The sequence below is a fragment of the Magnolia sinica genome, chromosome 3, assembly GCF_029962835.1.
Source record: "Magnolia sinica isolate HGM2019 chromosome 3, MsV1, whole genome shotgun sequence".
Taxonomy (NCBI): Eukaryota; Viridiplantae; Streptophyta; class Magnoliopsida; order Magnoliales; family Magnoliaceae; genus Magnolia; species Magnolia sinica.
In genome coordinates this window covers 123,784,228-123,796,965 of record NC_080575.1, presented here as the reverse complement: position 1 = coordinate 123,796,965, position 12,738 = coordinate 123,784,228, and the positions used below count along the sequence as shown (strand labels likewise).

The following is a 12,738-nucleotide window of genomic DNA, read 5'->3' as shown; positions in this document are numbered from 1 at the left end:
GCGACTGTGTGGTCAGTACTTAACCATGGTGGGCCAACTTATCAGATCATTTTATGGTATGGGCCCAAAAATGAAGCATGTCTAAATCTTAAATGGAGTACACTGTATTTTAAAAAAATAAAAGAATAAAATGTAATGAATTACCATTAAAAACTTTTTGTGGACCATGAAAGTTTTGGATCAAGCTGATGTTTGTGTTTTCACTTCATCAAGGTCTTCTTGACCTCATCAAGAGGTTGACTGTCAAATTAACATTACTGTGGATCATAATAAGTTTTTAATGTTGGGAGCTCAATGGCTACTATTCCACGTGATGTCGTCCACCTGAGATTTGTATTTACTTCATTTTTGGGCTCATACATTAAAATAAGTTAGCAAACATATGCATGTCGTAAATATAAGCTCCCCTGGCTCACAGTCAGGGTCCCACATATTGCTGGATATAGGGTAAGAGCTCAGCCGCGTCCCCTTGGAGTCATTTGATGCACTAGCCGCAGCTGATACACAGGTACCGAGAATTGTGTACACATGGCACATGCTAACTATAATTAAAAAGTTGAAGTTGTGAACCCAACGTAAATGAGTCACAATACCGAAACTCAGACCCTTGAATAAGACACGAATACACTGAAATAGGAGATCTTTTTAATTTCAACCGTTCAATGAATGTCTACTCAAGTAAGCTTCATGTTTGGCTTAGGATACATCTAAATTGGGTGCTACAGTTTAGAAAGTTCTATTTAAGCTAACTTCATTCTGTAACTACAGTTTCTCATCCCCTAAGTATCATCCATAATCCTGTTAGAGTATCAAAGACCGCGGTCTGCGAAGGGAATAGTAGTGTCAATGGGCCGGGCTCAAATACGGGATGAGGACTCGGCTCGACCAGTCGAACTTACGCAGATTTAAGTTCGGATCTTATGCGGACTACGGAAATCTGAAGCCTTTTGCAACAAAATGCGGAATGGAGTTTCCTAAACTATAAATAGGGGTGCCTAGGGCTTTTCTAGGTAATGCAAGAGAATTTTTTAAAGCTTTACAAGGGTTTGTTAAAGAGTTTAGGGCTATCAAAGGTGTGAGAGAGAGAAAGAGAGAGGAAACTTTTAGAAGGGAGGTTATGCTCGTAGGAGGTGATTTACTGTGCAATCAACATCTCAGTGCTTATATGTCCTCGTAATCGGTGAGATCTTTCCATTTTTCTTTTATTCTCTTATTGTTTATTCACGCCTGCATGAGTGAAGAAGGTTGTAACGTTCTACTTTATAGTGGATTGTTGATCTGGACAAGGTCCCGTGGTTTTTACCTCTTTGAGGATTTTCCACGTAAAAATCTCTTATGTGGTGTGGTTTATACTTCAATTTATTTCATTGTTTTATTATTCCATAATTCTGGTTTGTTTTGGGAGGCTAGATCCTAAGGTTTTGTGCAAGGCCCCCCAGCATCTCTCGTGTGGGCCCTTGGAAGTATACTTGGACTTGGTTTTTAGTTTGGAATCCATCTCCACAGAAAGAGCCATTTTAAATTCTTAAGGGAGAGGCCAGCTTGCAACTTCCAAGGCATCTTAGTCCCATGGAGAGCCATTTTCAATCGATGTAATGACATTTCCAGGACCCAAACATCACAAATATACTCTATTTTCCATTTTATAATCCTCCTTTTGTAAACAAAAATAAAAATAAAAATTTATCATACATTTACATGGAATCTCACCCATTCTTACATAAATTCTCATCATTTTTGTTGTCCACATCCTATCCTTGAAGAGTCTCTGAACAAAAATACATGGTGTGGATCTCGGTCGTTGAGAAGATTCAGAACATTAGTTTAAAATCACATCTGGGAATCTCTCATTTCCATTAAGAATTCACAATTTCTCAGCCTCCCAACATGAACGGAAGCTCAACCTCAGCCAATTTCACCACCTAAAAGAAATCTCTCCACCACCACCTTTCGTGCTGCTACTAGGCTTGGTACTCTCTACTTCCATTATTTCAATAGCCATGGATCCAACAACCGTCTCTGGATGTTCCGTATCTGTACGTTCCAACTCATGTGTATTAGTCGATAAAGTCTCCGTTGCCTGAGAAGGTGATTGTCCCACTGGTCGCGGCGAACCGGTCAGACTAGGTCTATCCGTGCCCAATTTTCGTTTTGCCAAGGCATGCCAGTTCTTTAGACCCATCGAGACACGTTCTGTGAATACCATCTTGTTCATCGTCGATCCCATCTAGTGCAAGCAAGAGTATCAATTAAGAAGACATGGAAAATAGTGTAATATGGATTAAAATCGATACGTTACGGGTGTTTTTTTCTTACCTGTGTGACTAGCCCATATAGTGGTAAGATTACATAGCCAATGAGGAGCTGTACCAATACACTCATAGCGATTCTTATTACGATGTCTTCAGTTTCCCTATGGAAGCATGACCGCAGTCCGAACTTACTCTGTGTATTGCAAGGAAATGAAACTGTTTTTAGCTATTGGTTTTGGCGGGTAATCATTGAGTACATTTTCATTTTTTATTTTTATTTTTTGAAAGTTCATGTACTTACCCACGTCCATATGAAGAATGCCAGTTGAAAAGAGTTCTGCAATGTACATGAAACATCATATGAAGTAAAAAAAAACATTAGGGAAATGATTTGATAGCCCTCCACCATGCATGTGGCAGGATAGATGGTGGGGACCGTCTAAATTGGGGACCCACCAATTTGGTGTGGTTGTGGAGCCATGGACCGTCCATTGTACGGCCCATATATTGGACGGTCCAAATCCACCGTCCCTAATACCCACGTGCAGGGTGGAATTTCGGCTCTATAACAGTATGATTCTGGGTTGCAATGGGCCGGGCTTAGCCCGTCTCGGACCATTATCAGGCCCAAGTATAATAATGGACAGGTACTCTATTATATACTAACACAAGTTTGAGATGATAAAATAATGGAGATGAGATGGTGGGGTGCACCACCAACTAGAAAGGTGTGGACCGCAAACTAGGAAAATATATAATGAGGTGGTGGGCCCCACTAACACGATCACCACAAAATGGTGTGTTTTTTACCTGGAAAAGGATAAGATGGATGATATGGAGGAGGAGGTGGGGCCGACCAAACCAGAAAAAATGGTCACTGGGCTTCACAAGCAATATTCCACGAACCACAACCGATTCGTTGCGACTCACTAAACACATCTTCGTTATAATTACTTGCAATTTGGTCCCTACCGTTAAAACCATCTGCAAAATAAATAAATAAAAATCTTGGGTACACACTTCCCTTATTTTGTACGTGGGGATGGCCCATGGTTCGATCATTTCTGACCGTTGATGTGATGGGGTGCCCTTGTGGGTGAAGCCTGTCCCAACAATATCCTCGACCGGACAAGTGAAGCAATGCCTTCATTTGAATCATCAGATGGCTTGGATCTCCATCCATGTCGGGGTCCACCAATCAACGGTTCAGATGTCTGGACCATGAGCCGTGATGGTTGTACTATAAATTTATAGTAAGTACGGTTCAGGACTTACCACCAAAGGAATAAACGGCAGCCATAAGTAGTTATAAAATTCTGCACAAAAATTACCAAATTATATAAGCTTTCCCGAATAAGTGTAGCAATTATTTCAATGCTTGGGAATTAAGGTGGGCCCATTGCCATTATTTAAATGATATCAACTGTACAAATCCTTAATTGGTGCATTTCAGCAATGGATCTGGACCGTCTAACTGATGGACGACTGATCCGAGATTTATGACAATCGATCAACACATTCACCAAAGAGTCAATAGCGTGTTCGGAATGGTATACACTGGACCCCGCAGCTTGATTAAAAGTCGGATGGGCCACTTGCTGAGCCAGGCGCAGGTCAGGTCAGTGTCACCCCAGCCCGAACGGATTAGTAATCTCGACATAAATAGTCAAGCCAGGCTCACCCGTTCACACCGGCCATGTCTTAGTCTCGGGTCATGGTCCGGTCGACCCGTGTAAACTGGCCCGACTTGGTTTTAGCTATGGTTAGAAAATGTGGCCTGCTTAAGTAAATGTGTTGAAATTAGTTTGAACCCTACCCAACCCAACATTCCTATATAAGTTATGAATTCGGGTCTAATGACCTGACCTGACCTGACCCAGCTCAAAACTCAGAAACAACTTGATATAGGTGCATGTTTGTATGTATTCACTAAATGGGTTGGGATAGCGTAACTTAGCCCACCGGAGTGTGGTTGTGCCAGGTCAGATCGGGTTAGTCAAGCCCTAGTTCAATTAATATTAAATGGGTCTAGTTGGGCTTGGGCCATAGGGTAATGGGTCACAGGTTGGGTTCTGGGAAGAATTCTTTAACCCGTTTGGTAAGGATCGGGCTCAAGATAATCCTGACCTGACCCAAGCACAACTTATATTGTGCCGTGGAGGCACTCGTGGGCCAGCAGGCCCATTGCTACTCCTACTAAAGAGCTTATGTTAGTAAGACATAAAAAATAACACATTACTGTGGGCATTGAAGAATAGGAAAAATGTTGAGAAGATCCAGATCCAAAGACTGCACAAAACAGAAATCAACGAATCAGATTCATTAGTTTTTAGTTTCAAGCAAGAAATCAACGGTGAGGATTTATATAGTCTTTTCATACCATAGTCAGTTCTCAATTTTGAAATGTGGACCCAATGGCACTTTAATCCAGGCACACGGATTTCTCTTTTTAACCGTCTATTTGTTAGCCTCATATCTAACGAGAAAGAGTGTCCCATCAAGGCGAACTTTTGGTGCATGGCCCATCTACCGATGGATGCAACATACTAATGGTCTTGATTAACGAACCATGCCCCACCTGTTTTTATTTAGTTGATTGATGATTACCTGATTCCAACGACCACGGCGAAATCTTTATCCAAAGCTCTCCTAAGAAACTTTTGGAAGTCGAACTTGCTACCTTGTGAAAGATGGGCCTATGAGATCAAGAAAAAAAATCATTATGTTCATCAACGGCACAGATGGGTTTGTAACATATGTTGGGTGGGCCACAGACATACCGCTATGAACCCATTGCGTAGAGTGAGATAATCGGTTCTAGAGACAGAACCCACGAAGAGTCGAAGGAAAGAAACCTGCAATTAAGTAATGATGTTAACGTAAGATGATAGATTGAATTTTTTTTTGAATAATTATAAAAACCTCCCCTATCGTTTGGATTATTGCCAATTCCCCCAGTGGTTTTACAGATCTGTTGTAGATACGTGGGGCCTACTTTAGTAGTGATAAATTGTCATCCCACACATTAATGTGACATGCCAAAAATCAGACTGATCTATCCATCAAGTGGCCCGCCATGTGACTATGGAGTTTTTTTAAAGGTTCTCCCATCCATCAGCTTAATTCTTGGGTGTCCAATATTTATAGTAGAGGAATGTGATGGATAGATTAGATATCATTTATAATATAATGGTGGGCCCCACATGAATATGATGGACAGATTAGATATCATTTATTATATAATGGTGGGCCCCACACGGGAGGGTGGGGGCGATTTTCTCTTGACTTGGACAAGTCATGACTTGAATCAAACACGAACTAAGTCCAGTCGAGTGGCTGAATAAAAAAATCTTGGATATGAGAAAGAGGTTGGTGTTGTAAGGTTATTTGGTAGAGAACTAACAGGCCAAAGAAGGAGAGGTCGGTCGCTCCAGAACTTCAAATGTCGCCTTCCAAATGACGTTTGGCTGGTGAACCTGAATCGCCTCGGATCTGAAATTGTCTTTTGATTTAGTTTCTTACCAAAACCACAAAATGCAGAAACAATAACCAAGCAATCCCATTGATCTTAAGACAATCCACTGACAACACCATCATTACCTTTAAATCCCATCTAAGCCACCCTAATCCGTTCAAATTTGCCTGGGACGTGTTTGGTTTCAGGGATGAAGGGATGGGAAGGTTTAATCCCGAGATTGGCCGGGCGAGCCAAATAGACTCGATATAGCAATACCGGGATATAGCAATCCGATGGATCTAAAGACAATCCACTGACAACACCATCATTACCTTGAAATCCATGCCATCCACCCTAATACCATTCAATCCCTTCCAATCCACCTGGCCAAACGGGCCTTACATGCTTAACGTGTGGTGGCTATACATAACATAAAACTTATCCAAATTAACATGCCGGTATAAATTATCAATGAGTTGAGCCAAATGACTGGAGCTGGCCCAACCCAAGCAACAAAACAAAATAAAGAAGAATAGTATAGATATTTATTTCATGTATATGCATGTCCATTGTTTAGAGTAGGTTGCACGGAGCCTTTGTGTCATATTCTATTTTTAAAACTGGGTTGGGTCAGTTTCGTCAATTTGGTTGAGCCAGACCCATTTACAATTCAATGGGCTGGGTTGGATCAGGTCAGGTTTGAGAAAGGATTTTATTTTACTACTGTTTAGTAAAAGGAGTGGACGTCACACTCACAGCATGGTGGACCACAGAGTCCGTATTTTACTCGCTGCCTAGCTAACTTCAGGTCGTCGATACTTCACCAACACTATAAAGCTACCAGGACCATTAAACAAAGGAGGCGGACCACTTCCTGCCCTTCAACTGCAGACTCGGTCCTGGCAGGGGCTCTATGGAGCCCATCATGATGTATGTGTTTTATCCACACCATTCAATCATTTTAACATATCATTTTAGGTATGAGCCCAAGAAGGAGGCTAATCCAAGGCTCAAAATGGATCTCACCCAAAGAATTAGTGGTGATAATGATGCCTACCGTTTAAAACTTTGCACGGCGCACCATGGTGTTTAATTGCCATCCCATCCGTTCATAGCATCACACATGGACACAAATATTAGCTTGATCAAAACTTCTGAAGCTCCCAAGAAGTTTTTAATGGTGGGCGTTTAATTCTCACCATGTGGTCCACTTGAACATTGGATCTGCCTCCTTCTCAAGCTCATGCCCTAAAATGATCGGTCAAAATGGATGCAATGATTTTCAAAAGTCAAAACATGCCTTGTTGAAAATTATTGGCTAACTTGGTTATATTTCTAATGGCATATATCGTCCAATAAAATTAGGCCTCGTCAAGTCAAGATTGAGTTTTATGGCATTACCCAATTCACGTTCCAAAAGTAGCAGTTAATGCGTCTTCTTTTTTAGACAAATATGATAAAGTTCTTTTCCCCATAGGCTTAAGTTGATTAGACCTTACGTCATTTGATTAGACGGGCAGGATCAAAGATACCCTTATAAAGCATGTTTTCTTGACCCTAATGGCCGACAACCCAATCAAACATTACCACGTCAGGTGCAAGGAAATAAATTTGTATCATTTTCAAAAAAGGCAACATGCTATAAAGAAGAGTCAATTGATGCGCTGGCACTGGTTGATCCGCATGCAAACGTCCACAAAAGAGGAGTCATTTCATGTGCTGGCAATAGTTGGCAACCATCGATGGAAAGCTACTTGGCTGCAACCGTGCAGTCAGAACTTAACCATGGTGGGGCCAACTTATCAGATCTTTTTATGGCTTGGGCCCAAAAATGAAGCATGTCCTTAGATGGAATACACTGTATTAAAAAATCAATGTAGTAACTTACTAATAAAAACTTTTTGTGGACCATGAAATTTTGGATTAAGCTGATGTTTGTGTTTTCACTTCATAGAGGTTTTCTTGACCTCATCAAGAGGTCGAATGTCAAATAAACACTACCGTGGACCATATTAAGTTTTTAATGTTGGGAGTTCAATGGCCACTACATGTGATGCACATGTGATCCACCTGAGAATTGTATCTACTTCATTTTTGAGCTCATACCTTAAAATGAGTCAGCAAACAAACAGATGCACCGCATAAATACATGCTCCGCTGGCTCACAGTCAGGGTCCCACGCATTGCTGGATATAGGGTCGGAGCTCAGCCGCGTCCCCTTGGAGTCATTTGATGCACTAGCCGCAGTTGATACACAGGTACCGACAATTGTGTACACATGGCACGTGCTTAACTATAATTTAAAAGTTGAAGTTGTGAACCCAACGTAAATGAGTCACAATACCGAACTCAGACCTTTGAATAAGACACGAATACGCTGAAATACGAGATCCTTTTAATTTCAACCGTTCAATGAATGTCTACTCAAGTAAGCTTCATGTTTGGCTTAGGATACATCTAATTTGGGTGCTACAGTTTAGAAAGTTCTATTTAAGCTAAATTCATTCTGTAACTACAGTTTCTCATCCCCTGAGTATCATCCATAACCCTGCCAGAGTATCAAAGAACGCGGTCTGCGAAGGGAACAGTAGTGTCAATGGGCCGGGCTCAAATACGGGACGAGGCCTACCTCAGACTCGGCCCGTTGAAAGCCCTATAAGGGAAAGACTTTGCTGTCTGTGGTAGTATCGTATCTGCTGGGTTACTTTCACACTGACGTGGGCGAAATGACTTGACATGCATGGAATCCACGCCGTCTATCAGGTACAAAACCAGTCCTTGATCTAAACTATTAGGTTGATACAACACTTAAGTGGGACATTCCCAAATGAACTATCCTAAAACCTTTAAATTTACATGGTATGGCCTACTAGAATTTTGGAATGCTATGATTTTTAGATAACTACTTCATCCTGATGAGTAACATCAGATGAACGGATTGGATGGAATATAAGTTGGCGTTCCATCTCAACTATTTATCATGGTGTTGCGTAATTTAATGTTGTATGATCATTAATTTTGAAATCAATGGTTGAAATGAGTCACAATACCTGATGGTCGTGGTGGATCTCATGAAAATTCCACCCAAGTGGCTTTAAGTTTGTGAAAGTTACCCTCCAGCGGCTCTTATACGAAGGGAAGCTGATTGGATGTTTCTGGTGACTCCAAGAAAGCAGGAGACATGCGAAGCGAACTCGCGCAACTGTAATTTCTCCGTACTGACTTCCCACACGTACCAAATGACACACGTGTGATAGATCTAGACGACAACAAGAGGACCCATCATGGATGTGGCCTGGGCCACACATTCATGTTCAGTATGGGTCATGTATCAATTACTTTTAGGCGTCCATTTATGTTGTAAACGGCTGGTCCATCTGACGATGGGAATAGCCTAGTTTTGGGAGCAAAAGCATCTAACCATGGGACCCAACCTATGAACGGCTTGGATATTACGCACGTGTATCAGTCTCGCACTTGACAAGTTTGAAGGAGTGAACTAAGGAGGGCTTGGAAAAAGAGAAAACAGCAAATGACAGCAAGTGCAAATCACCACGTGGCTGGACGTGGATATTTTGTACAGGTGTAGTCCATTGACGAGTGGTCCAGACCATTGGATTATTGTGACCATAGAATCGAAAATGTGACTAGTTGTGCAGACTTTAAGGCATTCTGCATTAATTGTCGGGCCCACAAACTAATGATCTGCACCAATGAACAACGACACTTCACTTTTACATCTTGCGAACCTCGGTACACTGTACACATACTCAGGCGAAGGATCATACAGCTCACGACAGTAGAAGCCTGCACCGAGTATCGTATAACGACAGTTACTACGTGGGAAAGGTAGGAACTGGGGCTTATTACATCTAAAAGATTGGGAAGTGATTTGTTGCTCTGGTGGAGTACGACGCTTGATACTCATGCAATAAGAAAAGTGCACACGTGGCTTGTGTTAACTAATTTTAAATTGGTCTAAATTATCGAACACACTGTTTCTAGTTCACAGTACCAAAATCGTATAGGTTGAACAATCCTAACCTCTGATTCGTGGACAACAGTTTTTTGAACTATGACCGTTGGATATTTTCCATCCTCAATCATTAAATGAAAAGGAGATTTATTTATTTTTGAATTATTTGTATGCCATGCATTCAATTTCTAAGTGCCTGAGTATTGAAATTCATCTCTAATTACAAAAGCTTACCATTTGAGAATTCATATTCCAGAGTTTTAGTCTCTTCTTCCCAAGATTCCCATTTCTTCATCTGAAAATATTTAAAACAAAACGTTTGATAGTCAAGCAAAATCCCAGAAAATATTTAGAACAGAAGGTTCCATAGTCAAGCAAAATAGGGTTAAAATATTTCAAAGGTTTCAGAGTCAAGCAAAATCCCGGAAAATATTTGAAACAAACGGTTTGATAATCAAGCAAAATCCCAGCCAAAATAATAATTCAATATCAGCTTGATACAAAACTTGTGGTCCCCGGGAAGTTTTTAATGGTGGGCGTTCAATCAGCACTGTTTCTTGGGACGTTGTCCACTTGAGATATAAATCTATTTTATTGTTGGGATCATACCATAAAATGATCTGCAAAATGAATGGACGGTGTGGATGAGGCACATACGTCATGGTGGGGCCCACGGAACACCGTCCACTAGCCATTAGCTAGTGACAGGGTCCCCAGCCAAACTGCGTCCCATCTTTCCTTTAATTGACAGAAGCTTCTCATTTTCCACTTTCTTTATTGTGGGCTGACTCAACGGTCACTTATATATTTCTTTGATTGAGAAATGATCACATGCAACCTTGAACGCCAGCTTTCACATACAGCACCCTCTTTCCTATCCCCCTTATAGCTTTTATAGAACATCTAATCTGTTCACGAAGTGGACCACATGAAGAAGATCACCTGGCGTGATAACGCAGTTGGTCCACTTATCAGGTGGGCTACACCGTCAAAATCAATTGACAGCCGATGGTTTGGTTCGATGGGGTGAGATTGTTCCCATCATCACTCCAGGTGATTTCATGGTTGGGTCCATCTTTCAAGGGCTTGGATGTTCAATTGTAGTGACACCCTGGTCGGGAATAAACCGTTGTGCGTGGCAATTAACATGCAACGTTTGTATGTGTACAACCATCTGTTTGATTTCCATTGTCCTTATCGTTGATAGTCCAATGAGTAAAATACTTCATAAAGACCATAGATGTCATGAAAATTGAAAAAAAAAATAATTAAAATTAAAAAAAAAAATTATTAATATATAAGAGTAGGAAAATGGAAATTACCTTAGCCATCCCAAGGCCCAGTGTGAGAACGCATGAGAGAACATGAAAAAGGCCCATCACAAAGATTAAAATGTGAAGCTGATTGATTCCGTTTCTAGACATGAGAGAGAGCTTTCCCTGCCCATGAAGTCGAACCAAACATAAACTACTCCATCAAAGCTATCAAAGATCTCTTTTTGTTTTTGGAAAAGAATCTGAAAGATATATATGTATAGCTGTATTACATCCTTTATTGAGGGAGTAACGGCCGTTATGAGGCTGTAACGGCCGTTACAGGTGACTTTTTCTGTAATGGCAATTACAACCATTGTAACCCCGTAACGGGTAACGGTTGCCACTGTTGCCTTTACTTTACGTAGCACACCATGCCTATACCCACCAAGATTGAATTGCTTAAACCCATTTTCAATGGATGTAGATTCTAACACGGTTTGTGGAATGGTTAGGATCATTTGCAAGAAGCTTGGACAATCTATGGTGGGCCCCATGAACTGAACAGTCCTGATGAGCCATTTGGTCCCCATTTCGCTCACCTGCATTTTGCATTTGGGCTCCTCCACAACATCGGTCGGAAGCGGGCCTTCGCATGGAAGGAAGGTCTCTCCGACACTTCTTGAAATACAGATCCTTGAGATGGGCTGTTGTGCAATCGTTAGAAATAGAGATATGAAACCCAAGAGAATCAGCTCTGCATTTACAAAGAAAATTACATCCATTAATAACATACAATGGAAGGAAATTCTTCAACTGAGATGGACTGTTGATACATACGTGGAGAATTTGTATGAATGACATCATTTCTCTTACCATCCTTAACTTTGTTGAGAGCATGTTGGAGTGACTTCCTCCGCCTTCTTTCCAAAAACTAACACATGCAGAAGCAACATGTCTCAGGCTACATGGCATACATACTACATGCATGCATAGATAGTCATGTATTCGAAATATACATGTATGGGTGGATGGATTCGTGCAAGAACAGCCATGCATATTACATACCCTGGTTAGGAGGTCGATGGAACGTTCCAGAAGGGTGGAGAGCGTGATCAAGATGCAACAAACAGTGGCAACAGCCCATGTGGGTGTTTCTTTGAGGGTAGCTACAAATGGTGGGGATGTCGTAGCCATGGCCTATGGATGGACGGATGGATGGGCTTTCAGATGAAGGAAAGTGTTACAAGAGGAAGAGGTTGGGGTTTTGGCATTTTTATATGGTGGGTGGTGGGAGGAATGGGAAGCGGATTGGCTGGTGTACCACACACCAGTTATCTAGATGCTGTAGGTACGTGTCGTGCGAAGACGAGCACTGGCGCTCCTCGAGCTGCGAGTTGTACGAATGGTTCAAAGGAGATCAAGGTTACATGGGCCCCACAGTGATGTATTTATCACATCTATACCGTTCATATATTTTTAGAGATCAGTATAGAAAATTATTCAAAAAATAAATCATATCTAAAGATCATCTGGACCACACCACAAATAGCAGCGGAGATAATGATTTTGACCGTTAAAAAATTTGTAGGGCCAACCCCGGGGTTTATTTTCCATCTAATCTGTTCATAATGTCACAAAGATCTGAATGAATAGGAAAAAAAATTTCATATTGATCCAAAACTTTTGTGACCGTAAAAAGGGTTTTAATGGTATACGTTCAATCCTCCACTGCTTTTTTCATTGTGGTCCACTTGTTATTTATATCTGTCTTATTTTTCATACCAAGCCTTAATACGA

The 12,738-nt window shown here is 41.2% G+C and overlaps 1 protein-coding gene across 1 annotated transcript; it reads right to left on the bottom strand.

Annotated features, from left to right (window-relative positions):
• Positions 1-1,870: 1,870 nt before the first annotated feature.
• LOC131241118 (MLO-like protein 12) lies at positions 1,871-12,219 on the bottom strand. The gene is made up of 14 exons (XM_058239791.1): positions 12,007-12,219; positions 11,815-11,872; positions 11,541-11,695; positions 11,008-11,124; positions 9,920-9,980; positions 5,656-5,744; positions 5,033-5,107; positions 4,860-4,948; positions 4,492-4,541; positions 3,528-3,568; positions 3,063-3,236; positions 2,554-2,589; positions 2,317-2,445; positions 1,871-2,227 (listed from the first exon to the last, which is right to left on the bottom strand). Exons 1-14 carry the CDS (start codon positions 12,133-12,135, stop codon positions 1,916-1,918), a joined length of 1,515 nt encoding a protein of 504 aa, XP_058095774.1. The 5' UTR covers positions 12,136-12,219; the 3' UTR covers positions 1,871-1,915.
• Positions 12,220-12,738: the final 519 nt, after the last annotated feature.

Coding starts and splice junctions, on each gene's coding strand:
- LOC131241118 (XM_058239791.1), bottom strand. CDS start 12,135: ATGGCTACGACATCCCCACCATTTGTAGCTACCCTCAAAGAAACACCC. Junction 11,696..11,814: donor TCTCAACAAAGTTAAGGATG/GTAAGAGAAATG, acceptor TTGTAAATGCAG/AGCTGATTCTCTTGGGTTTC. Junction 2,590..3,062: donor TCCATCTTATCCTTTTCCAG/GTAAAAAACACA, acceptor TGTACATTGCAG/AACTCTTTTCAACTGGCATT.